This window comes from Meleagris gallopavo, chromosome 2, assembly GCF_905368555.1.
Source record: "Meleagris gallopavo chromosome 2, MGAL_WU_HG_1.1, whole genome shotgun sequence".
Classification (NCBI taxonomy): Eukaryota; Metazoa; Chordata; class Aves; order Galliformes; family Phasianidae; genus Meleagris; species Meleagris gallopavo.
In genome coordinates, this window is record NC_139405.1 from 65,346,812 (window position 1) to 65,373,416 (window position 26,605).

Sequence of the window (26,605 nt, forward strand, 5' to 3'; positions counted from 1 at the left end):
TTCTCAAAAAAAAAAAAGAAAAAGAAAAAAAAAAGAACCCACAAACTGCCACCTTCTGAAAAAACAATGCTCATAAGCGTGGATGGAATGGGTATCCATCTTCATTCTCAAGCTTCCGCATTTCTGGAAACTGAAGGAGTGATGCTTTACCTCCTCCATGTGACTATGAGTAACCTACTTCACACAGCAAAGTCTTCTCAACTAAGCACTTGTAATAGTCTCTTTGGCCATATCAGCATGTGCTATGCACTGAACAAACGCTACACCAAGATGGCACCTAAGAAACATGAGGAAAGGAGAACGAAAAAATCCTTAATGGAGGAACTTGAAGAAATCAGTAACTATCAAGAAGTTACGGATAAAACTGGGAAAGAAGAACCTACAGAATCACCAAAGGTTTTCTCACTCCAAGCTAATGATGAAAGTTGCCAGCAAGCAGTAGCCACAGTTTCTCAGTATAAGAATCAAAAAAGATCAGGAGAAAGATTCCCAAATTTTGCATCAGGGGCTCATGAGTATCAGCAGCCAGACGTTGCTTCTTAGAGTGCTGAAATCTCTCAGGATTAAAATTTTCAGCCACTTTATTATTTACTTACCTACCTGCAATCAAAGCCTTCAGAATGCTTTTTGTATATATATATATATTCCTTCAGAACCACGGGAAGACGTACCTGTAAATAAACTTTTTTTGCACCAGGAATATAATCCGCAACTCTGCCAAAGATCAATCGGCCAATTCCTGAAGTAATGCCCAGACACAGCAGAAGCACCTCTTCTTGCACACTGTCACCAAATCTGTCTTCCACATGTTTCATCTGTTTGAAAAGAGGGTTCAGAAAATTAACTTGTTTTAAAATGACAAGGAAGAGAAATCCATTTAATTTTTGAGTTAGAGGTGAGCTGTGAATCTCTGACTTCAAATATGGCTACAAACAACTGGCTTGCTTATTCTGCTTGGGCAGGATGGTTTTTTGCACTGGGTTACCAGTATTAAGTGCAACACAATGAAAAGAACCTGAGAATGTGTTTTCACTTTATTCACATTTAAGGACCTTAATTCAAGAAAGCAGCAAGGCTAATACCAGGAAATTAAAATCTCAGAAACACTCCCCCAGCCACATTTCGTGCACTTGCAAAGGAAGCATAATGCTGAATTCACAAACAATCTTCATTGCTTAGGGCATACTGAAGTCCCAAAGCACTGAATCATTAATAAATATTAGCACTGTCCTATTCTGTGCATTAAGACAGACACAGATACTATCAGACTTACAACAAAGCTCAAGGAAGGAGCAAGAAGAAAAAGGGCAGAGTGCAGAGGCAGGACGAGGAGGGGCCCTCGTCCCAACATCCAGGGACCAGGAGAAAGAGGAGCAGGAAACCTCTGCAATCCCAAACACAGAGGCAGGGCCTTCCAGGAGTGGGTACATTAACAGCAACAGAGAGTAGTGCAGACAGACAGACTGGAGAAATAGTTTAACAAGCCACTCTGACCTAAAGCACTACAGCAACTGACCTCCAGTTCTGTCAGTAAAACGTCAAATGCAGATGTGATGAATTAACAGTATCAGTAATTCCAACCTTCTGAGTCATGTAAAAGGAAAAAAAAAAATCACGAGGCTGACTACATGGATGGATTTGGATTTCCTTTACATTGTTTTTGGAATCGTAAGGAATAGCTTTTATGAGTTTTAAAGCACAAGAATTCCATGTGATTGTTTGTTTGTTGTTGTTGTTTTGGGGTGGGTTTCATGATTTGTTTCTTGGGGGAGGGTGTTAAATCAGCCACAAAAACCAGAAATTACCCAGAACACAGACTTTTGCATTAACCACTTTTTTAAATGCTGCTGGCAATACCAAATATGCCAAGGTATGCACAAAGAGATGCAGTAATTATTTGTGTAATCCTGTGACCTCTATGCTCATAACTACCTCTGAAAAAGAAACCGCGAAGACTCGGAGGTGTGAAGAAGCAGACTGAAGAAACTGATTTTTAAGAAATGATGCACTCACCTTGCCTCAGGTGTTTTTCTACACACTGACAGACCTTGCTAATAAAAAGTCAGAGCAGTTTTTGTTATTTTTAATAATTCTGATTCTGTGATGTATTCCCACACAGGGAGGTGTTGGAGTCACCATCCCTGGAGGTGTTCAAAAAATGTGTGGATGTTGTATGGGGACACAGTTTAGAGGGAAATGGTGGTGGTAGGTTGATGGTTGGACTGGATGGTCTTGGAGGCCTTTTCCAACCTTGGTGATTCTATGATTCTGCAGTTTTGAACTACAGAATCCTTATTGCTTGACTATAAAGTACTCAAGAGTCTCTTGTTAATACACAAGCTGAGCCTTTTTTCCCCTCAACATAAGCATGGTTTGCTAAGCTATGGCTGATTTTCTTAAATATAAAACCAGTTGCCTTTTGTTTACATATCACAGAAAACTATTAAATCTAGTATCAATTTGTCTAATACGTAATTGCTTTTGTCAGAAACCAAGAAAAATAAGAGGTGGGTTTGTTTTGTTTTTAAGCATAAAATCTAGCTTCAGAAGAAATACACTTGCTATTCCTATTTTTGACAACTTTTTTCTTGTTTTTGGGAACAGAATCTGAATTTTTCTTCTGGAGTGACATTCAAACAAACTGCTGCAATAAATCCTTCCCGTGAAAGGGGAAAAGAAAAGCTGGCAGTTTCCCATCCCCACCTTTATGCTTCTGTCAACACCTGCCGGCCGAGCTGGCAGAAAAACCTTGGAATTTTCTGCCGTTCTTCTCACCTGTTCCACTTTCATGTTTCTGCAGCCTCTAGGTTGTTTAATTAGCAGACCTCATTTATCCACTCCCCAGAGGCTTTTCAAGAGGTAAGATAAAGCTCTACATCTAGATAACTATTAACCCTGTACCCACAACTGAGCAACAGGGTTTCTCAAAGCAATGCTCCCAGGGTGAAATGCTGCCCTCTCAGGCCAGCGGGGTGGGGTGGGGGGAAGATACTAGATCCAACCAACTTAAGTAGGAAAATAATTGCTACTTATCTTGAGCTTCACGTATCTAAATTAGTATTTATTTTCAGAGTTCACTCCTCTTAAGAGCACCACAAGCTCCAAGAGTGCTTCCAGCTAGATGTAGCAAGACACTTCCATGGGAGGACGCAGGCAGTGGAGCAGGCTATCCTGAGAGGTTTTCCAGACCCAGCCAGTGTGACCTCAAGGCTGGCTCTGCTTTGATCAGGAGTTGGACCAGAGATCTCCGGGATGTCCCTCTCATCTCATTGATCCTCTGATCCTACCCCATGCTCCTTAACAGCACATTCAGTCTCCAGTGTTACAGTCACTAACTAAAAACATAAGTAACAGCAGCACTAACTGAATATCTGAAAATACACTGGTTCAGGATTAATCCAGTATTGTAAGTGCTAACTAATTATGGGATTACAGACACATCTTGTAACTGTAATTTAAATACATTTATTTACGATGAAGCAGCCTAAACAGAAAGACTCCAGCATTCAAGATTTCCACATTTTTAACTGACAAAACTACTCAAAAATCCCATGATGGATAATGGCTTATGGACCTTCCCAGAGAGCATGTCATGCAGTCATGCATCAACACACTCTTGCCATTGTAGAACCATACATGTTAGAGTTACATGACTTCTTAGGCAGTCAAATGGGGACCCAGGCACCCAGCAGACACCAAGGCCAAAACACAGGTTTTATCCTGTCTCGGTAACATACCTAGCTCTTCCCATTACAGCTGTATGCATGGTGAATTGCAAATCTAATTTTTTCAAGAGTAGAAGAAACCTGCAATTTTGCCCGAGCTAACCAGTACAAACAATGCAGTTCCAAAGGAAGGCATTCTGAAGGAAATCTCTAGCGTTGCAGATATCTGAACAGTGAATTATGACACATAAGTTCTGCCATACTTCCAAACTACGAAGGCTGTAAGTTTGCAAATAAAACAAAGGAATTATCAAATTAAAAATTGTATGCTTCTCCCCCCGCCCTGTTTATTCCAATTTTAGAATACACAGTGTTTTTCCAAAGGAAGTTGAGATTCTTTTTTCCATGCTACAGAAAGAAGAATGGAACTGAGTCAGCTAAAAGTCTGCATGATTTGCCAGACAGCACTACTTTAGAAGTTGTCTTTGTATAATCCCATTTTCCAAATCAAGATGTAGACAGTATACAATAGAACTGAATACATGCCTGGCACCAGCATTCTACCTTACAATCTTGTTCTCCATATCAGGGTAATACACAGATCTTACTATACAAATTCTCATTCATTTTAGGATAAGACTAAAATAACAATTAGTCACATGGTAGTGGCTGTAAGGGTTATTGACCCACTCTCTCGGGTAACTCTCCATCCAGTCAAGACACAGATTTTGACAAGATCTTCTATTCAATGCATACACATGTAGCTATGTCCAGGCAGCGAATCCATGATGTGGGGGGGGGGAAATCCAAGTACTGATCCAGTTCTTTTCTCCAACCACAAGAACCAAAGAACACAAATTGGAAAGAAATAATAAACTAGTAAGAATTTTTTTTCTCTATCAATTCCTTTCCTCCTGGGTATATTCCACCTGGGGAATTCCCAAACAAATAAAACTTTAGTAGGTTAAATGCAGCATAATCTCTTTCTCACTGAAGGCCAACAGCAAAATATAACGTAGAAAAGTTTGAACACGATCAAAAGCTCATATAAAAAAAATGCTACAAGTCCTGATGTCTGACATTACTCTTACACTGGTTTTAAATGAAAGAAACGTTCACAGAGATTGCTGTTACAATATGCAAATTGGATATAATATTCCAGCAAAACCTATCTGTTCCAAATTCACAGTTTTCTGAAGGAGCTGGGAGGTTCTTTTGGTAAAAGGATAGTGCACACAAACTTTGCATTCTTCAGGGTTTTCAGAAGAACATGAGTTCTAATAGATATCCAAAGCAAAACTATGATTTCTTGAAATGCCAAGTGGTGAAACATGACTACAAGTATCTAAGATGCAGATATGCATGAGATGTCAACTGCCCCAGAAGGCTGAAAGTTTCAGGATGTACTGAAAAACATAGCATGAAATAACTCTAGATAAATCACTGTTTGTCACACACACACACACACATACACACACACACACGAGCAAAAATATGTGGAGAAATCAGTTGTCAGAAAATTCTATGATAGTAGGCACATGGAAGATCATTTAAGGCAAATACATTTCTGATACAGACTCTACTGATAAAATGATATTTACTGATGACCAAAAGAAGAGCAAAGGGACAGAATTCCCCCATCCTGGAGGCATTCAAGGCCAGGCTGGATGTGGCTCTGGGCAGCCTGGTCTGGTGGTTGGTGACCCTGCACATAGTGGGGGAGTTGAAACTCGATGATCATTGTGGGCCTTTTCAACCCAGGCCATCCTATGATTCTATGAATTTCTGAAATAATATTGACTTCTGAACATCAACTGAAAAAGTGATTGACATACCAGAAGGCATGAAATAGTACTATTAATACCTACTGTAGAATGATAGCATTCCCTTAGAAATGGATCTCAGATGGATAAAGATAATGAGGGATTTTTCTATTATTCCACCGAATAAAGCAGATGAAATAGAATAATTCCTACATCAATGATTCAGATGTTCAGTTTTACTTAAATTCAGATTACAACACTCAACAGATTAACTGTGAAGACTTTTTAAGGTGAAAAAGCTAAGCATTCGGACAAATTAAGAAAAACTCATATATTTAAATTAGCTTTGTTTTATTTTCCAAAATAGCAAGTCCTGAAGAAATTTGCCCCCAACAAGAATAACTAATATATGTATTTATCTCAGAAATGTCATCTTTAAGAACATGCGAAGAATTAGTACGATCCCAGAGATCAAAATAGACAACAGGATGTGTAAGACAAACTGGAGAAAAAAGACAAGGTTAACCAGTAACTAGTTTTTCACTTAATAGAGTCGGAAAGTGTGATCATTTTTAAAGCAACTAAACCAGTTCTTAGGTCTTGAAAAGGTGCATGTCAGCTGGGAGGCCTGAAAAATATCTGAGGAATGGTGCAAGAAAACATGCTGGGGACAGAGCAGCCTGAAGCATGGCACAGTCCCTACATCACAGCAAGAGATGACCCATAACTTCTGCTCCCTCCCTCTTCCACTGCACTTTTAGTCTCGACAGACGCTGGGTCCCACTGGAGCCACAAAAGACAGCTTAAAGAAATGTGCACAAGGTTGCTGATGGATTGGCTTGGCTCAAGCAGCCACAAGGCAGAAAAGGAACACATACCTGGGAAAGCTCACAGAGACTGAGAAAAAGAATGAGTGTGCCCCAGTCTAACGCTAATAAGCATTTTCACTAACAATATGGATAGTGAAGTTGAGGGATAATTATCAAATCTGCAAATGACATCAAATAAAGGGCATCAGCAGGTACTGTGAAATAGAACTGAAATACAAAATTATCTGGGCATCCTCATCAAGTAATGTGAGCTAAACATAATTCAGGTTCATAAAAATCTTTATGAGGTAAATGATGCTCGAAAATCACCATGAGGTAAAAAAAAAAAAAAAAAAAATCAGATAAATGAGCATAAGAGGAGAATAATCTGTCAGCAGTTCTTCAGAAAGGGAACTGAAAGGCTAGCAGATCAACTTCAGCATGTTCCAATAATGCCATCATATTGCAAAAACAATAGTAGATGGGTCAATTCATAAGCTGTATGGTGTGATCTTCACAGCTTGCTCAGTGCTAGTAAAGCCTCAGCTGTATTATTATGCCTATTTGCAGACATTACTCATTACTAAAGACATGGATTACCTAGACAGAACCCAAAATACAGATCTGGCAGTAAGCACAAGCTTTAAGGCTTATATTGTAGAAAGATATTTAAAAAAAAAAATAGAAATGGTAAAATATGCCCTTTAACAAAGTCAGTCTATAGTCAAATAACTGGATAGTCTATGGTTCCCACAATGGGTGTGAAGGCCAGAACACAAAGCAATGGGCCTAAGCTGCACAAAAGGACTTTCAGTTAGACGTTAAGAAAGTTTTTCCATACAGACCAAACTGCCAGCTATCACAGGTCAAAAGAGGCTATGGAGATTTTTAACACTAGTTAAACTCTTGTTTGATATTAGATAAGCTATAAATTAGAGTAAGTACTATGATTCTTATTGTCCGCCATTCAGTGAAGTGATCTGATGGATGCATATAGCCCCATATGCATTCTTACTGGCTATTAGTTGTAACTTGAAAACTGTTTTGTTGTTGTTGTTTTTGTTGTTGTTGGGGTTTTTGTTTGTTTGTTTTTGTTTGTTTTTAAACACACTCCAACTTGTAAAACTCTGTAATATAATAATTCTTTTCAAATCATTGTAACATTTACTAATGCGATAAAATGTTCTATATAATTTGTGTTAAGGAATCAAGCAATTCCATAACAATGGATCAGGTTATCCTGTGCAAATAAGCAGTTACAGGAAAATTCATTAGTAATCACTGGTTATTGTATGCACTGAGCCTATTAAAAAAAAAAAAAAAAAACCTTTGACTAGTTGTTCTAAACACAATTATCACGGATTGCCAAAGCAGCTACGGGGAGGGAACCGACAAGCAAATAATGCTTAGTAATAAGAAGCTAATACTTCATAATAGAAAGTTAATACTTAGTTCATACTTGAACTTGCAAGTTCATACTTGTTTATAAAGCTAAACTGAAAACTTACAGAATGGACTAATTTTGTTTAGCACGCTTAAGTAAGACTGTAATACACGTCTGTGGCTACACAGCCTTTCCAAACTTAGAAGAAAAACAGATCTGTTGTTGAGTCTTGTAGGAATAGCCTGCTGACACCATAGGATTCAGCTGAATGAAATCAAAACAGATTCTCAAGCCTTTATTCAGCTGCCACATAACTCTGAGAGCATCTGTAAGACTTCAAGATTTAAGATCTACTTATAGACATGCTCACAATCACCTCAGCTTTGGCAGGGCTGACTGAAGGGCCTGTCTCATTCTACTGGTAAACAAGGAGAAAAACAAAACAAAGCAAATCTTCTCCAGATCATGGCCCAGAGAAATTCAATCAAGGAGTTGTATTTTTCTTTAAAACACAATAAAAAGAGATCATAACGATAGTTTCTGCTATTCTTACAGAGATATAGCTCTTTATTATGCAATTTTCTTTCCAGCCTGAAAGCAATCTGAAGTCATCCTTCTTTTTTCCTAGGAAATATTCTACTCAGCAGGACTTAAAACTTTACCTCAATTGGCTGGAGGATAAAGCACAACTTGACAGCTTGTGAAAACTAACTGGAAAAGGATGGATTTCAGTATTTCCTCAAAGGTAAATGCAATACATGAAAAGAAACTCACAAGCCTGGATTTAGAGAGGATTTAAAGATGGTTTGTAGGCAGCACCTCCTGGAGCTGTCCACTACTAGACACAAAGCCCAGTCTGCACATGGGTGAAAGAAGGTTCTGCTAAGCTTTAATCATTAATTTTCTTTACTCTGCACAAGAAGAGCACAAAATTAGTTGTGATGCCACAGGCGCTCGAAGAGTTTAATTCAGGTCAAGATGCTTCAAGGACTTCAAAAAGACAAAAAACTGAGTTAACCAATAAAAATATTTTAAGTTAGCAATTTTATTTTCTGGGCTTTGAACTGTATCATCGTCTGATACAGTTGTTTGGGTTATCCAAAAGATATCCAAGTAGCATGCTGATAGAGACTAATACAATAGGAATTAGAATGGAACTCAGACCTTACAATCTGCTTGTATTGCATAAACACAGGGAAGTCTGCTTTGTTCCTCTCCTTCAACATCTTACTGTGTATAACTGAACACACCTGCTGCCTAATGCATTTTTTGCAGTGAATTTTCATATACTTCTAGTGGAAAACAAAATACACACACTTGACTTATTCTTTTCAGTTTCTATTCTTTTTGTACTTATGATTTTTACCTTTCTGCAGTGTGCACTTGGAAAACAGCTTAAATACGTTTTCATAACAAATAGGATTTTTTCTTTTTTTTCTTTTTTTTTCCCACTCCACCAACCACCCCCCAAAAATCAAAAGTGGGTATAATAGTCAAGAATAAGTACTGCCAGATCAACACTGAGGAATACTGGGAAAGAAATGGGTGCACAGGATAATTACAAAAGTGGATAAAGGGGGAAAAATTCACTAACCTGGGCAGTCAAACTGCAGCAGATGTTGAGATCTGAAGGGAAATAAATGCAAAGATTAGAAAAGCAAGTAAAGCATGGGGAGCCACTGAAGATTTAGGGTCTCAGAAATAACCTGCTTAATTACACAGGGCTTTACAACACCAGAGCCCTGCTAGTCTTTCTGGGGAGACAGAAAAATGGTAGACAAAGTGGATGAGAAATGTAGTAGCACCAAAATCAACAGGTGTAACTCTAACTTTCTCAGCTTATCTACAGTATAGAGAAAAATCTGTATGACACAACCATCTGTTACTACTGAACATCATTTAATAGTTACTATCCTATCTTTACAAAACAGTTGAACAATGTGAAATGAAAAATGTAGTATTCTTCAGGCAAATGAATGATGGAGATCTGAAGAAATCACAGAACCATAGAAATGAGTGGGCTTCTTCAAAAGCAGCCAAGGAAAGTAAGTGAACATGGTGATGGAGGGTGATTTTTTTTCCCCCCAGTTTAACAGTAAAAAATCCAGACATGCTGATCAGAAATTAAATACTTTTTATACTTTTTTTTTTTTTAATTTAAGCAGCAAATGTATGACTTAGTACAAGTGGTTCACAAAACAAAGACAATACTTACCTTACAAGAACTGAATTTCTTCAGGATGTGCTATGTGTATGTACTTTACTGTGGATGTGCATGTATTTTAAGTGCCTTAAGTTGGCAGATGTTTGGTTACTACAGTCCATACAGTATATGACATCCTTTTCACCATTCTTTGCACTCAGACATAAGAACAGCTGTGTTTCTATTTATCTCCATTATGAAATCCAGAGACACACAACTTTAAGGGAGAGGTGCTGGATTAGGACTGTGCACAGAAAATGCACCACCTGAAGAGCTTCAGTTATTGCAAGGCATGTAACAACTATCTACTATGACTCCTTGAGCAGATTCACTTTCCATTGCAGAGAACACTACAGAACTGCCACCATAATGCAGAGACAACCACTCTGGCGAGAACAGTAACTGAAACTGTTTTTTTATAAGAGTCTCTTCTAGAGATGTCACATCTGACAGTATGTAGGGAACACAATATCAGTAGGGTGTCCTTGAAGAACTGCGAAAATATTTGAAAGCAGTATTAAGAGCAATGGCTTGGGTCCTGTGGACAGTCCTTCGACTACTATGGCCAGTTCAACCCAACTGTCCTCTAGTTTGTGCAGATGCAGCAGCTCAGCTCTGGTTGGGAGTATTCTGGGTGTTCACCATACCCTTTGTATTTTCCAGTATCGTTCTTTTTAATGACTTTTTCTCTTTTTAAAGTTCTGCCTGGGGAAGGTGCCACTTACGTGTGGAAAATGGCTATCTTTTCAAATGGGCAGAATAGAGAGACTGTTTATTCCTGAATAAATAAGGCCTTTCACAAACAGAATGCATAGAAGCAAAAACAGTTTTTGAAGTACATAGCAAGAACTCTCAACAAGTTTCTAGGAAAACTAAGTACAGAGGATCTCACAAGAGCTTGGCTTTTCATTTCTGAGTTGATTGCACAAGATGTCTTTTACTGACAAGTGTAGTCCACATGTGAGCACTACATTGAATTTGCACAACAGATCCCTTACTAGCAGAGCAAAGCACAGCATTGCTACAGAGCTGAGAAACAGGGACAAGCCAAAATAGCTGTCTGGTGAAGAGCAGAGCTGAAGGTATCACACTGGTTCAATTTAAGAAGGCAGTCCCAGCAAAAAATAGTTGACTCACAGAAACTCAAGGATCTTACCCTACAGAGAGGAAGAATGAAGAAAAACCAAATCTGCTTTGCAACAAAAGTCTGCATCATCTCTGAACCACATCAGCAAGTCTTTGCTGAAGAACAAGAACAAAGTGGATGTTCCAGCAAGAGTTAGTACATACTGACCAGAACACATCACTATCTTTGTACAAGGACAGAATACATGGGTACAGCAATTAGATCCAGTAATTTCAATGTAACAAATAGAGATAATCTGGAGGCAGTCTAGGCCACAAAGAGGAGATAACTGAGCCTACTGGAGCCATCTGAATTTGTGATGAAGCCTAGAAGGTGAATAAGTTTGTTTATATGCATAAACAAATACTTCACAGAGATTCCAACTATTTCCATGCACCTCTCCAGAATAAAATTGTGATGTCCTCATCACTATGGTGTAAATTTTGAGCTCGTATTAGCTTCCTCTGAGAAGCAGATTGCCTACTTTTTTTTTTTTTTTTAGTGTTTTCTGTTATATCCATAGCTTTAAAGCTTCCATACACTGCAGAAGTACTATGACCTTTCTCTCTGACTATAGTGATCATAGAAAATATGATTGCAGTAGGCCCAAAGATTGTCTAAGAGAACAGATTCTTAAAAGTTAAAGACAGTTTATGTTTTGGGGATACTACCAGTGAGTTTCTTCTCCCCGTGAAATGCTCACTAGCACCATTGCCCTGCATGTCAGGAGGAGTTCCCTCACAGAGGCTTTCCAAGGTCTTCCAGAACTTTGAGAAAACTGAAACAAATCCAGAAAAAAATACCTGTCCGTTGAACAGGCCAACCCTCAGCAATGCACTGCACTGGAAATATAGCCTGGCATGTGGCAAAAGGTACATTTTTAGTGTTGCGCTTTGATCTGCAAGCCTGAACACAATCTAGAACTCAGTGAGATAACTATATCCTTGCAAATGTGGAAACTGAAGTGCCCACTATTAGTCTCCACTACATCAAGGGAAAACGTACGAATTCCAAGGGTTTAAAAAAATCCTACCAAGCTCCTCAATCAGGCCTCTAAATATTTCATCACTAATTATTTTTTGTAAAGAAGATCCCCAAATTAGACAGCTACCCAAAAGACCTGGGTTATAATCCTCAAAGCTGTCAATAAGTTAAATGACAAGGATCCTGTATTGCCAATAGTACTGACCAACCACAGCCTAAGGAATGTGTGAAAGTGTAATGGAAACGTGGAATCTTGAAAGTTAAGACAGAAGAATCAATCTCTTTGTTACAGGCTGCAGATGAACAGGTCTACCCAAACTTTCTGAGAAGGGAATGATTTCTTATTTCCCAGGAAACTTCCTACTGCAAAAGGTGTCATTGGAAGGACAGCTGAAAGACCACAGGGAAGTAATGCCCTGAAAAGAAGTGGCATCCAGATGAAAGAGAGGCCAAGGTGACTACGCATCCTGGCTGGGTAACGCTCACTCAAGCCCTCACAATGGGCCAAGCAGTCTCCAAAAGTCAACATGGCAAGTCACAATCTGTCACAGCTGTTTTGAACTGAGCAGAGCAGCAGATGACTGGCCTTTGAAGAACGTCTATCATCACTGGCACTTTTTCCCAGCCATTCCTGAGGTCTATAAAAAGAAAAGGCTGAATTGACTCTCTTTGTGCAGCATATGCATTGAGTCTCCTCTGTTGGTTTTTTTCTTGGTTGTTTTTTTTTGTTTGTTTGTTTTGTTTTTTTTTTTTTTTGAAATGCAGTATTTCTTCTTTTCATATAGAAAAGTGTAGTAACAGGGGACATATATGCTACAGTATACATTTATTTCATGGTGAAAAACAGAGTCTCTGTTTTTACAGTGATTACAGCCATACAAAGTGTCCAGGCTGCCAGGCCTATTTAGACACTACCCCTTCACTCCATTGTTGCAAAGTTTCCCCACAAATCTGAAAAGCAGTTTATCAGCAGAGAAAGTGAATGTCAACTTCCAGTAACATGGGCTGCCAGCAGAACACAAGTCTGTACCTAACAACAGTGCTGAGGCTGCAGTATTTTTTTTTTTTTTTTTTTTGGAACACCTTTCAGCTGGCCAGCTGCTTTGAAGCCTCACATTTTTATTTTGTGGTGAGTTTTCTTTTCCAATACAGTTGATGAAAATCTCAGAGCAGAATCCAAATTGCTGCTTTGTTTCTCAGTGGCAGTTTCTAGAAATAGAAATAGAATATCTACCTATGTTCTAGGAACCAGGTCTGCACTCTCATTTCCATGTTCTTTGAAGGTTAGCTGAAGCAATTCCTGGTTTGTACAAATTCATAAAAGAAAAAAAATCTGCAGTACCTATCTATTGAATAAATCCAGTATTTAAATCTACCTCTCAAAACAGATTCTCCTAGGCAATATGTTGGAAAAAACAGCCAGGTACACATATTTTAGTTCTCAGACATGAAGTACACAGATACATGCATTCCACATAGCTGATGCTAACCAAAAGTCTTTACATATGCAAGTATGTACCCACCATGGAATATGAATGTGGATAAGCATCAAAATATAAAGTCAGATTTACAACCTTGAATTAAGAAACAGGAAACAAAGCAGGGTGAGAAATACTGAGAGCTCTGTTTCCTGAGCTATTCTGAAATACTAAGAGTACAGACAGTGTTACGGTAGCATTCACATTCAGGATGCAGTTCTGCATCCAAGTATATAATCATATTTAACCCATCAGCCTAATTTTCAAACAGACCTAGCCATTCTTTAGGAGTACACATTTCCCTTATTAATAAAAGGTTTGGAACTTCAAAAGGTAATTCTAATCCTTTTTTTGTTTTGAAAGGTTTGTTTTGTTGCTTTATCTTTGTTGCTGTTGTTGTAAAACAAGTAATAAATACTTGCACTACTATCTTGAATCGTTTAATTATTCAATTCATTTTTTCCTTCTACATTTGAAACTCAGGGCTGAAGGCATCAAACACTATTAAAAAAAGACAGGACCTATCATTACCAACAGGAGGCACTCAATAAAAGTAACTGCTACACAGAACTACATTTTGATTTGAAATGGAGGTTGTGGGGATACTGTAAACATCTCAAGACAAATTACCGTGGGACTGAAGCATTGCACAGAAAGAGTTAAGATGGTATTTCAGTCCTATCAGTGTTCCTCACACTGGCTGACTTATTGCTGTCAAAACACAACACAATATCCAGCCACATTTTTTGTAAACGTGTCACAACTGATACATACGTAAATTCATACTGAATTGAACCTACCTTATAAGAGATTATACAACAACACCGTTACGTAGCATTTATTTTCACTCTGCTGAAACAATGTACAAAAAGCAAGAGCATTCCTTTTAAACTACCTACCATATTGTATTGAACTTTAAACAGTGTCATCCTAACAAGCTCCTCAGTATTAACAGTGTACGACAAGGAGATACATTTCAAAAAACAAACAAACAAACAGAGAGAGAACAGCACTGAAATACATTATATTAGCCTAGGATTCCTGAAAAAGAAAAATCTTCTATTTCTTAGGAGAACAAGCATGGTACAAGAAGTGGCAGAGCAACTAGGTATGTTTTCTTTCAGTTATACTTAATACCCAGATGTACAGAATCATTTCCTTCAATGAGATAGTTTGCATTAAAATAACTTGGAAAGAAGGTTTTACATTAATCTGAGAGATTTCTATTGTGGACACAATTTAAAACTGAATGGGCTAAACTAGAATTGCACTGAATAACCGCAGAATAACTGTTTAGAATGAATTTTAAACTGAGAAGCATCATAGCCACGTGGTTTAGAAATCCCATGAACTATCAACTTCCTAATCAACAATCCCAATCACTGATAAGTATATATTAAAATTAAGTCAAAATCTGTTTATAAGAATTCTCCTAGCCCAATTCCCTATAATTATATGGAATAGGACACCCACTAACAGAATCTGACACAAATAAGCTGTATTTTTAAAAGCTCTCCTTTTTTTCTTCTCCTGAAAAGGCCAAAAGCCAACGTGCTACCTGTTTCAAATTCAGCGGATGGCTGTCAGTCAGGTACTGGTAATCCATGTCAGTCAGGTACTGGTAATCCAGGCCAGCTAGCACAATATAAAACTTGCTCATTTGTTCAGTTTTAGTTAGAGCCAAGTTCTTGGGCAAGTTCTTTTCCCTGGTTTTAGCAGACATTTACTCTACCAAGCAAATACAGCGACCCTAGTTAAAATTATGAAAACCTAGCTATTTCTCTTATTCCAAAACCTGAAATAAACTTGCATTTGTTTTTCACTACAAGTCTTACAACTTGCATCCTCCATCTCAGTGTGCTTCAGGAAACACAGAAAAAGCAGACATCAGGTTTGGCCTCAGCAACAATCAAAAACCTTGCCTGGGAACATCAGGCTCTCTGTAGTGCCAAGGCAGTAGACAGCAGCCAACATGTGGTGCACACCAAGTCTGTCAAATCCAGGTCCCATGGGCTCAGCTGGTGGCACAGTTGGCAGGGACTGTGCTTTGCCATGTGGTCAAGGGCTCCCATCACACTGACAGAAAGTGCTGCTCAGGGAAGGAAAAATGGGACTTGACACATATGGAAACCAGGGCTTGAGGGCACTGGGGTAGAAGGAAGGAAGAAACAGGCCAGGTGTCCCAGTCAAGCTGTTTTAATGGAAGCCTGGGAGAACTACCAGATGCAGAAACTGGCTCAAGAAGTTCCAGTTGGTGTTTTGAGATTCACAGAAATGAAGCTGAAATTCTGATAGGAAGCACACAGGTAGAGAAGATGGCTAGGCATAGCTTACAAATCAGGAGAAAAGGAGATCCTGTTGCTACTAGGAGCAATTGTTAGAAGAACAATTCACAACTTCACCTCTGAATCTTTCCCAGAGCACCACATGTAGACTTGTCTTCCTAAGGCACTTGCAACTAGCTGCCTAGCAGGCTGGATATCGCTCTCTCTATATATTGCTCTATATATATTGCTCTGGATATTGGATATCTATTGGATTTAAAGTATTTGTGTTGAAGGGCAGAATTCATGCTGTTCCCTCACGGGGGCATTCTCCAGTACTCACATTCAGATTTTCAAAATACAGATCCACAGAGACTTTCTGAGGTTTCAGGGAGTTCTCCAGAAATGCAGCGACACTCAGGAGATCAGGCTGATGGTTGGACTTTATGATCTTGAAGGTGTTTTCTAACCCAGATAATTCTACAATTCTATACATCATTGCTCATCAGCAAATACTTCACTTACTCATACTTTCATAAAAATAAATTCCTCTTTCAAGAGTCCAGTTTAAAAAAAATACCTTTTGAAATTGAGTCATAGGGAAAAGTATATGCTTGGTACTAAAAGCAGACCTAAATTCTTGAGTGAGTTTATGTAGAGTTATAGAAATGATGGTTTTAGCTGAGAGAACTCTCCATTCCTTAAATCTCTAGCAGCATGTTTACTGACAACTATATCACCACATTTACCAAATCAGCGATTTCAACTTCTTAATTCTGCCAGAAACATTACATTAAAAACAGCCTCCATCAAATTGTTTTCATATACTGCAGCTAAATTTTGCAACCAGAATTTCTGCCAATCTGATACGGGGGAAAATAACAACCAACACTTCTACTTGTATGGTCTTGTTCTTCAATTCTCTAGAAACATGAGTAGCTGTATCTAATACCTACCAACATTCTTGATTGTATTAGGCAAAGTATTGCCAGGAGGCCAAGAGAAGTGATCCTTTCCCTCTAATCAGCACCAGAGAGGCTGCACCTGGAGTACTGTGTCCAGTTCCAGACTCTCCATGAGGAGAGAGACCTGGACATAACGGACACAGTCCAGCGGAGGGCTGGCAGGATGCTGAAAGAATGGAGCACCTCTCCTATGATGACTGGCTGAGAGAGCTGGGCCTGCTCAGCCTGGAAAAGAAGAGGCTCAGGGAGACCTCATCAACATCTATAAATACCTGAAGGGAGGATGTGAAGCAGACGAAACCGGGCTCTTTTCAGTCATGCCCAATGTCAGGACAAAGGGCCATGTACACTACCTAGAGCATAAGAGCTTCTGTCTGAACACCAGGAAACACTTCTGTGCTGGTGTCAGAGCACTGGCCCAGTCTGCCCAGAGAGGTTGTGGGGTCTCTTCCTTAGAGATCTTCAAAGGCCGCCTGGATGTGGGCCTGGGCACCCTGCTGTGGGTGTCACTGCTTGAGCAGAGGTTGGACCAAATAGACTCTTCACACCTCAGCCATGCTGTAATTCTCTAATGCACTACAAACACATCCCTTCTACTCCTTTGTGCATTTTAAATCAGAACATTTCTATACAGAATGGACAAAAAAAATACAGATGTCACAACAGACAAGTCATCTAATGGAATTAAACTATTTCAAAGGACTGTTCATTGTTTTATTGAGTAAGATCTACACATCATTAAAAACTAAGTCAAACTACTACCCGTAAATAAAAGTCAGGACCTTTTCAAATGTCTTTTTTTTTTTACAGTTAAACATTTTTAAGCCTTTCTATAGAAGTTAAAATTGAGAACAAGGAACTAAAAATTTAACTGCCTTCCACTAGTTTTGATTAGAGCCCTGGAATCTCTTGATCACAGACAACACCAGAATTGGTTTCATATTTCTCCCTGTTTTTGTTTCAGCTGGGGTGGAATTATATTCTTCAGAGTATCTGGTATGATATTATGGTTTTGTTGTAGGAGAAAAATACTGTTGATAACACAGCAATGGTTATATAGCTGCTGCTAAGCAGCGTTGTACAGAGCCAAGGCCATTTGCAGCGAAGGTCCCAAGGAGCTTGGAAGCAAAGAGAATAAGGACAGCTGACTTAAACTTGCCAAAGAGATATTCCATAGCACATGCAGAAGGAGTTTTGAAGGGGATGGAAGTTCATTGCTCTCTTCCGCTGTTTGAGGGACTAGCTGGGCAGTGAGCAACTGCTTATGCATCACATCTTATATACATTCATATATATACAGACATAACTATTATGCTTTTCATTTTCTCTTAGTAAATAATTTTATCTCATCCTGTGAGTTCTTTTTTTTTTTTCCTCCAATTCTCTCCATCACACTGGGAAAGTGGGCAGTAAGCAAAACATAACACTCCCCAAAACTACTTTGACTTAAATACTGCTTTCTATCAGTGATTGCTTTCTTAGTCCATTATACAGAAGGGAATGACTGTGGTTTCAATCACGTCATATGAAGAAAAAGAAAAAGTGCACTTACCAAGTGAACATAAGGCACAAAGTATCCAAAAAGTGCAGCAGGAATCCCCAAAGCCCAGATTCGATAACTCATGACTTTGAAAACGGAGAAATTGAAAATCTTTTTTTCAGGAGGAAATCTGAACTTGCTCTTCTTTTCTCCCTCGTCTTTGGTGTTGGAAACAAGAGGTTTGTACGTAAAGCCAGCCAAAAACAAAATAAACATGAGGATGCACAGGACCCGTAATGTGTTGAACAGGCCAACAGAATCAATCAGAACTCTCAAGAGGAAGGGCAGAGACACAGTGAACAAGCTGCTGCCTGCAGTAACGATGCCATTTACTAGTCCAAGGCGTTTCTTGAAGTAGTGCCCAAGAATGACCAAAGACGGCTGGTAAGCAAATGAGCAGCCACAGGCAAATAATACTCCATAGGTGAAATACAGAGGTTCAATGGTGCTGTATTAAAAATAAAAAATAGAAAAAAAAAAATTGTAAAACAATGCATGCTCACATTCAGATACCACACAGAAGAGTTTTTCCAATTAATTGACATATTTTCAGAAATGAGTTAAGAGTTTGTATGTGCTTGCTCCAAAAGTAATGTTTCCTGTTTGGAATTTCCATGGAAATTACAAGTGCAAAGAGACAATAACACTATTTGATAGAGCAAATTCTCAGCTACAAAACACTCTTTGTCAACACAGTCATCACCATTAGCCAATTTATATGGATGAGCTGATTGAGACTCTTCATTTTGTGGTGTGACAGCTGTGCATGGCTGTCTGGAACGTGATTTGTCCTTCATATTGCTCTCGTCACAGCTCAAATGCATCACCCACTGCCTCACTGTGCTCACATCCACTGTTTGGTCTCCATCAACATTCAGCAAACATTGATGAGTGTCAACGGGTGCCATTTTTTCCAAGTGGATGAACTCAGTGACACATCTTTGCTTCATACACACTTCTATGTCAGAGACCATATTGTCAGACTGCCCTTCTGCTGCCATCACACGACAACAAAATGTAATGGAATATTGGTGGGAAGGTTCAGTTTTACTGCCATACCCCTAACATCCACCTCTGATGTCATGGACCAATATAATAAAATAGGAGGCATTACTTTCAGAGCAGCCCTCATACTACCAGTATAAATGCTCTCTGTAGTGGTTTTAAGCACAGGATGTCAATATCTCTCTATACCGCAGTATGACAATACACTTTGCAAGTTTCCCATGCCATTTTAGAAATTCTTAGAACGTAGTATTTGATTCACAGGTCTCACTTCAGGAACTAAGGTTTTACATGTTACTGCGCAAAAGAATGCATTTGCCATATTACTGTTTGTTTCTACATTAAACTATCAGTTTAAAAATTTGATTATATTTAAATTAGCCAAAAGAAACAACTAATTACCTTAGTCAATGGAAAAATATCAAAGAGATTAAAATCAGAATTTATGAGAGAAAGAACATAGAACTTTTTGTTCCTTCCGTGGATCCAAACAGTTTGCAGCATGACACATATTGAAAAATATTTTTCCTGCATTACAAATAATCTTACGTCTCAGCTTCCTAAGAGATAAAACTTGTATTACATATGTAACAAGCAGTAAATCATATTTACATTCATCTGCTGTGTGAAATATTACTGTTAAAACACTTCTATATCTGAACTATACTCCCTCAATTAACTGATAATATCAACATAAGTCATTTGATAGTGTGAGTAACATAATGAAATACTAAGAATGCACATTAACTTGGAACGTATTTTAACAAGAATTCATCTCTCATCCCAAGCTCACGATTGCTCCTCTAAAAGAAAATTCTGAAAAAGCTACATCTCTAAAGCCTATAAAAATTTTTGTTCGCACCTTCTGTGGTGTTTTTCCAGTGGAAATCAAAGAAATACAGAAGGATGGCAGCATTTTCTTCGAAAGAAAGAAATACCTTCCCTTTTAATTTACAATAATGAAGTTCTTGTAGTATTTAGTAGTTACCACAAGATTGTGCTACATGGGGAGGAAGAAGAACTTTTTCCAATACGTATTCTTTTAGTTTTCACCTCAAATGTGGTGGCAATCTTCTGAAATAGGCTGAAGGAAGGTGTTCTGTTTTGTTTGCTTTAAATAAAATGTATTCATCTAAATCTTTACACTTAGATTAACTAAAAACAAAAATATAAAAAAGAAGGAAAACATGTTTATATAACAAGACAGTTTCTTTTTCCCATGAATATTTTTTATTCCCAGAATAAATAAAAACACTAGCCTCAGCACCTACATCAAGACTATTCATCTTCTTTTCCTATAAACTTGTGATACGTTTTCACATTAGGGGACACACGCCCACAGTAGGGGTGTTAGTTCAAGACAGCACCATGCAGCACTGATATCCATCCATGCAGCTAACAGACAGCTCACACGTGTCTGGTTCAGAGCACAGGCACAGAAAACACTTTCACAAGCCTACTGATATTGGTAGAAAGTGTAGAAATAGATATTTGTATTTCTACATAGAAAACTCTTCTGAATTCTGTTCTGTGCTCTGCTAAGGATAGAAAAGGCAGACTGAGAACTAGAAATAAATGCAGCTTGTTTTCCTGCTATTTCTTACCCTATCTTCACTAACTGGTTTCTGCTGATGACTAAAATCAGAGAGTAATTTTCCTGTTTCCTCGGCTTCTAATATGCATGCCGCTCAAATTTCCTGGGATTTATTCTGCAAAAATTATAGAAAATGAAGTATAATCTGGAGGGAAGACAAACACTCTACTGCTGTTGAAGTATATTCAATAGAGATTTCCTCACAGTAAGCCCTAAGGATCCGTGTTTTTGCTATCTTAATATTTGGCAGCTGGACTGGTAAGAATAGAAGAAAACTTTGAATTTGACTGGAACATTAACACCTCCCTGGAGGTTACTGCATAGTTTTGCTATTGATAAGCTTATACAAAGTGGCTCCTCATAAATAGGATGTGCTGTTAGAAGGTTACATTACATCTTACAAATAATTTTTTAATTTGAAAGCACCGCTTTTGATTATTCACAATGTCTTCAGCTATAAGATAAAGTAGCATTACTTATTCCTTTGTATTCAGTTGATGGGATCAGTACTTTGAATGTAATTTAAAAAGATTGTTTTTACCTTACAAAAGAACTTGACAGGAGTCCAACAAAACCTAATGCAGCTCCAATAACAGCAACTTTTCGACAACCAAACAGGTCTGTGAATATGCTGACTATTGGAGAACAGAAGAAGACCATTCCCATAGAGAGCGAGCTCACCCATGCTGCAGAACAGAAAAAGCACATTTTAGAAGATCACATGATTTAAGCTTTCGGCAACTACCTGTTCTAATTTAGCATCGCATCATACCATCATACCTATGGCTAGTTATTTAAATATCTTTACCTAGCATAGTACAAATGAAAACCCTGACCAATTCACATGATCAAATAATTTAGATTTCATCAGCTCAAAGAATACAACTGACTTTAGTCATTAAAAAAAATAAAAAAAATTAAATACATTTACCCCACCAGAGAATAAGCTAGAATTTTCACTAATGACAAGGCCATTAACAATAACTTGTAGATACAGATAATTCCACATTCTTTCTGAAATTTATTAGCACATTTCACTTGATATAGTTTTATATATATATATATTTTAATTATTCTTAAACAGCTAAGTTTGCTGAAAAGTTTAACAAATGTTTTATTTAATTGCACAGATCTAGATCAAGCTGGAGCTTTATAAACATTGCTTAACGTATAGTTGTTTATCAGTGAGTCTTTAGATAATTAAGACTTAATTCAGGTAAGTATACTAAAGTTAAACACTTCTGTGGCTGAATAACAAACTACAGTATCTTCAAGTAAATTAGGCGTAAGACTATTTGATTCATTTTAAATTAAAAATCAACTTTCTTTTTCACTTTGTACAGGTATTCAAATGGCATCATTTATCAGCTATCATGTAGTCATTCTTTTCAAATACACATTAGTGATGTATCACCCAAGAGTTCTCCCAGGTCATAAAGGTAAGCTATTTAGAGACACAAACATATCTGTTGTATCTCTTTAGGAAAAAATTGGCCTACTGGCTAATGAAAAAAAGCTGCTGAGGCAAGATGCATAAAAAGTATTTTAACTTGTGTCTGAATTGTATGGAAGATAAAAGAGCTCTTTCCATTTGGAGTAAGTTTGAATTTCAGTAACTGGGATTTTACTTAGGTTATCTTTACTAGTGACAGTTAGATAAACAATGGTGATTCAGTGACAAAGGCAAATAACATTATCTGAAAAAATAAAACGCAACCAACAGACCTAAGGAAGAATATTTGGAAGCAGATACATCAATACCAAGCTTTAGAAGAAGTTGCTGAAGTGCCTATGAGGCATGGCCTGGGCACTATGAAGACCCCATTGTGCCAGGCACTGAAATAAACAGAGTAAAACAAACAAGCAGACAAAAGTACTGTTTCTTCAAAAGCATTTAGAACGTAAACGAAAGATAAAAACAGCTGGTTAGGGACAAACAGAAATGAGAGTATATGAAATAGAACCTTCCTTTTAGGAAAAACAATGATTTCAGTGAACTGCGACCTGTTTTAAACAATTTGTTCAGTTTATTGAGAATGTGATAAACACCATGGAGTTTCAAGGAATGATTTGTAGAAGAACGAGGTACTTTTAATGGGTAGTTGTTGCATTTGCTGATTAGCCCAGACTACAAAGCCCCGTCAACCCTGCACTCTGTGACATAAAGTTTCAGGGCTGTACGAAGGAAGAGCGGGCAATACTGCGAGAAACAAGGCCCCTGAGACACTGAAAGGGAAGGACACTGGTAGAGTTCAACTTGTATAAGGGCACAGACCAAGTTGCTTCATAGCCCTGTGTAAGAGCGCAGCAGTTCTAATTTCCAGTCAGCGCAGGCTGTGTGATTCATGCATTCTCCCCGGTTTAAGCAAATAGTTTGCAGGATTTTTATAGGCCTTCAAAGATAATAAAACTAGAATATAAAAGCCTTAGGTGAAAACATTCAGTCCAATGACATTCAGTTAACTTGCTGACTTTGATTTTTGTGTTTCCTAATGAAAGAAATATGCCTCTTATCACCTGTTTCTTTTCTTATGACAGCAATGCCAAGCTAAGCCGAAAGCAGGAGAAAGGTTCCACAGATTTCCCACATAACGTGGGGTCAAAAAGGAAGGGCAACAGCCTTATCTGAGGCATTTCACAAACAGCGCTGTGACAGAACTCCAGAAGTGGCAGTCTACGCTCTACCACTTCTCCACCTAAAGCAAACTGGGGCCTTTAACTTACAGTTCCTGTGAGATTCTTGGATCCCACAGAAAAGGAACTTGCACAGGTTCTTTTGGCATGCCTGGTATAAACACCCCTATTATGACTTAACAAAAAGAATGGTCTTTAGGTTAACTTCACACGTGTGCATAATTCAAGGAAATTTGTCTTTATCCTTTGTGAAGAAGCTGAGCACACACACAAAAAAGAAAGCAGAACAGCAGATGTGAACCTTATTTCCTGAAGGCAAGCATGCCTTGCTGCGGTAACGTGATCCTATGAAGAAGTCGATGGATATAAAATATATTAAATTTAAAATATAATCTCAGTAATTTTCAATTCTTTGTTCTAATAAGCTTTTCGTATATTTCTTCTACTTCTTCCACTTATGAAAAAGGTAAAATTAATTGTATTTGGCATTTTAAAATACAAATTATAACGACTGTTCCAAACAACTCATATGAAAAAATCCAAATGTAGCTTGCCAGGATTGCACAAGTTCTCTAGAGCACTTATTACATACCGATTAAAACACTTTTCTTCCAGGCTACTGGCTGCTTTCCTACTCACATGCTGGCTATATTCCAGAGCTGGTAATTCAGGTACTAATGTAACAACTAACTTCTGTATCTGTGTTGATACTCATACACAGAACATTTTGATTGCCATAGAAGAAGAGCTATTCCTACCGATAGCACTTAAACTTTCCTTGGGCACTGGAACTTCAGAACTTACTTCTCAAAACACGCTGTTGCAAAACAACCAGTTCCTGAGCTTCTCTAGAAGTTACTCCTCAAATTAAAAATGTCAGACCAGAGAGACCATGGGTAGCACCCATACTGAAGTGTTCCTGAGCCACTGAAACACAGTATATTATAGAAAAAAAAAAAGCAACATTTACTGTAACTAAAATCGTACTGAAATAAGAATCTCAGCTATGTTCTTTTCTTATCAGCTCACTACAAATGGAAATAATGCAGCTGTAAGCAGAGAATGTTTGTACACTATTTCTCTGTCCAAGAGTCTACAGCTATAAAACCACAGCACACACTCCACAGATATGCTGCTGTTTTATTGCTTTAAAAAACGATTATGATTTCAACAGCACGACTTCAGCAATAAATGTAAGTAGCCATTATCTGTCAGCAAAAATCGTCCCCATTGTCACAGCTGGATTGCATAATATACATTTATACCCCAAGCCGTCAAATGCTTTAGTTCATTCTGCAGACAGAAACACTAGGGCTTACAAGACAATGGAAAAGAAAGCATTAATAGCATTTCACACTGAAATGCTTCTACTGTGCACAAATTTAAAGGCTACCCCTCTGTAGCATTCCTGTTTACTTCTTTTTTCTTTTTTTTCTTCTGTGCATTACACTGAGAGTTATCAGTTTTATCCTCACAAAAGCCTTTCAAGTGGTTGGCTTAATACAGCACTAACACCCTTCGTTCTCTAATGAACTTAAAGATTTTTTTTTTTTTTTTAAATATCTTTCCCTGGGAATTTTTGAGGCAGGGAACAAAAAGCCATTGTTTGGAAGATAGAAGCAAATGAAGAGAATATTTAAGTTGAGGAGTCAGTATCAACTTCAAAAATATTTTGTTTGCCCACATTAAAAATCAGATGTGTTTGTGTAGCTTGTGTAGCAAATCAAGATAGAAGTCGAACTCGGGCTCACTAAATAGTTTGCAGAACAATGTGTTTGGAATTGCACATGCGAAGGCAAAGCAGAGATCTTGATAAACAGGAGCAACCTGTCTACACTGAATGCCACCACAGATTCTCTTAACATAATTCTATAGCTAGGCTGGTGAAATTTGCAGGACAGACAGGCCAGCCATTCCCTACCTCTGCTCGCTATCAGACATCCTTCCTAAAAATCCATTCTCTCACCCCATTGTGCAACCAGTACAACACTTCAGGCTGTACTGCACTAGAGCTTGTAGTGCCTAGAACGATGCTGGACAGTAAAGTGCTGTGTTTTAACTCATGAAGAACAGAAAGTGCAGAATCAGGGACAACCTGCTTTAGAGTTAGCCTCTGTGTTTATGAAATGGAAATACTTCTCTCACATATTAACAAAAATATGTGAAATTCTTATTGTTTTGAGTACTCTAGAGAGCAGATTTCTAAGACAAATTACTTCGAAGTGATCAAATAAGCAATATGGGACAAGTTATGTGGACAGCTGACGTTTAATAGCTTTCATTGTCACACACTGGAAATGTTTATGTGGTAGGTACTCTCCCAGCCTCAAACCAGTAACAGCTGAGGAGATTTCCTGAATCATATTTTTTGTTTTAAAAGAAGTTAACCTCTATCTTTATCAGTATATCCTGGTCACTTTTCATTTCTTTCCCTCCCAGAACAATTCCATATTCTCAGCACCCACAACACCTTAAAGCAAACTGCTCTGTAATTCCACTGTGGGCTGTGTGTATGATCTCCAGTTCTACTGTCCAATTACCTACAAAGGCATACCATTTAGCAAAGCATACAAACGGCTTCCACAAGATTGTTTTTTTAATTTAGAAAGGAAATTTGGGAAACCCGGATGCCTATTCAAAGTAATTTCTGGAGATGATTAGCTCTCCAGCTCTTATTCATGATTCCTTGCCTGTATAATCACATTTACACAGCATTTCTTTTAAGAACAAAAGAACTGCAGTACCGTGTAGATCAGTATATGTACTGTTCTGGTCATCACAAAACACTGAGCCAAAGAACACCTGAAAGAGGTGCCTGCCTATGTACTCCCAACATTCAGAAATAAGCAGCTTAGAAACCTCCAATGCAGAATGTTCCATCTTCAAGAACAAGAAATTCTATCACTACTACTTTGGCTTCACTGCTTTCGGCTGTTAGCTACAGAACACGCTCAAGCACCAGTGCCCATAGATGATGATAATTAAGGAAAAAATCCCCTTTGTTTTTGATACCACTCAGCTTCCTCTGCTGTAAGAAACATGGACTGATCATCCCTACATAATTTCCTCTTGCAACCCTTTATTAGAGATATTCACAAGTCTCTTCTCTGGGTGAAGCACTTTTATGGACTTTCGTCTTTGCACAGAAGCTACTTTTCCCACTCCCCACCCCTCTTCACACTGAGGCTTCT

The 26,605-nt window shown here is 38.1% G+C and overlaps 1 protein-coding gene across 1 annotated transcript in view; it reads right to left on the reverse strand.

Annotated features, from left to right (window-relative positions):
• Positions 1-26,605, reverse strand: part of SLC16A10 (solute carrier family 16 member 10) — a 66,696-nt gene that overhangs the window by 7,585 nt on the left and 32,506 nt on the right. Inside the window, exons 2-4 of the mRNA XM_085217470.1 lie at positions 21,322-21,466; positions 18,194-18,629; positions 672-815 (exon numbers count right to left, since the gene is read on the reverse strand). Of these exons, the coding sequence (XP_085073596.1) occupies positions 672-815; positions 18,194-18,629; positions 21,322-21,466 (725 nt within the window). The remainder of the gene's footprint in view (positions 1-671; positions 816-18,193; positions 18,630-21,321; positions 21,467-26,605) is intronic.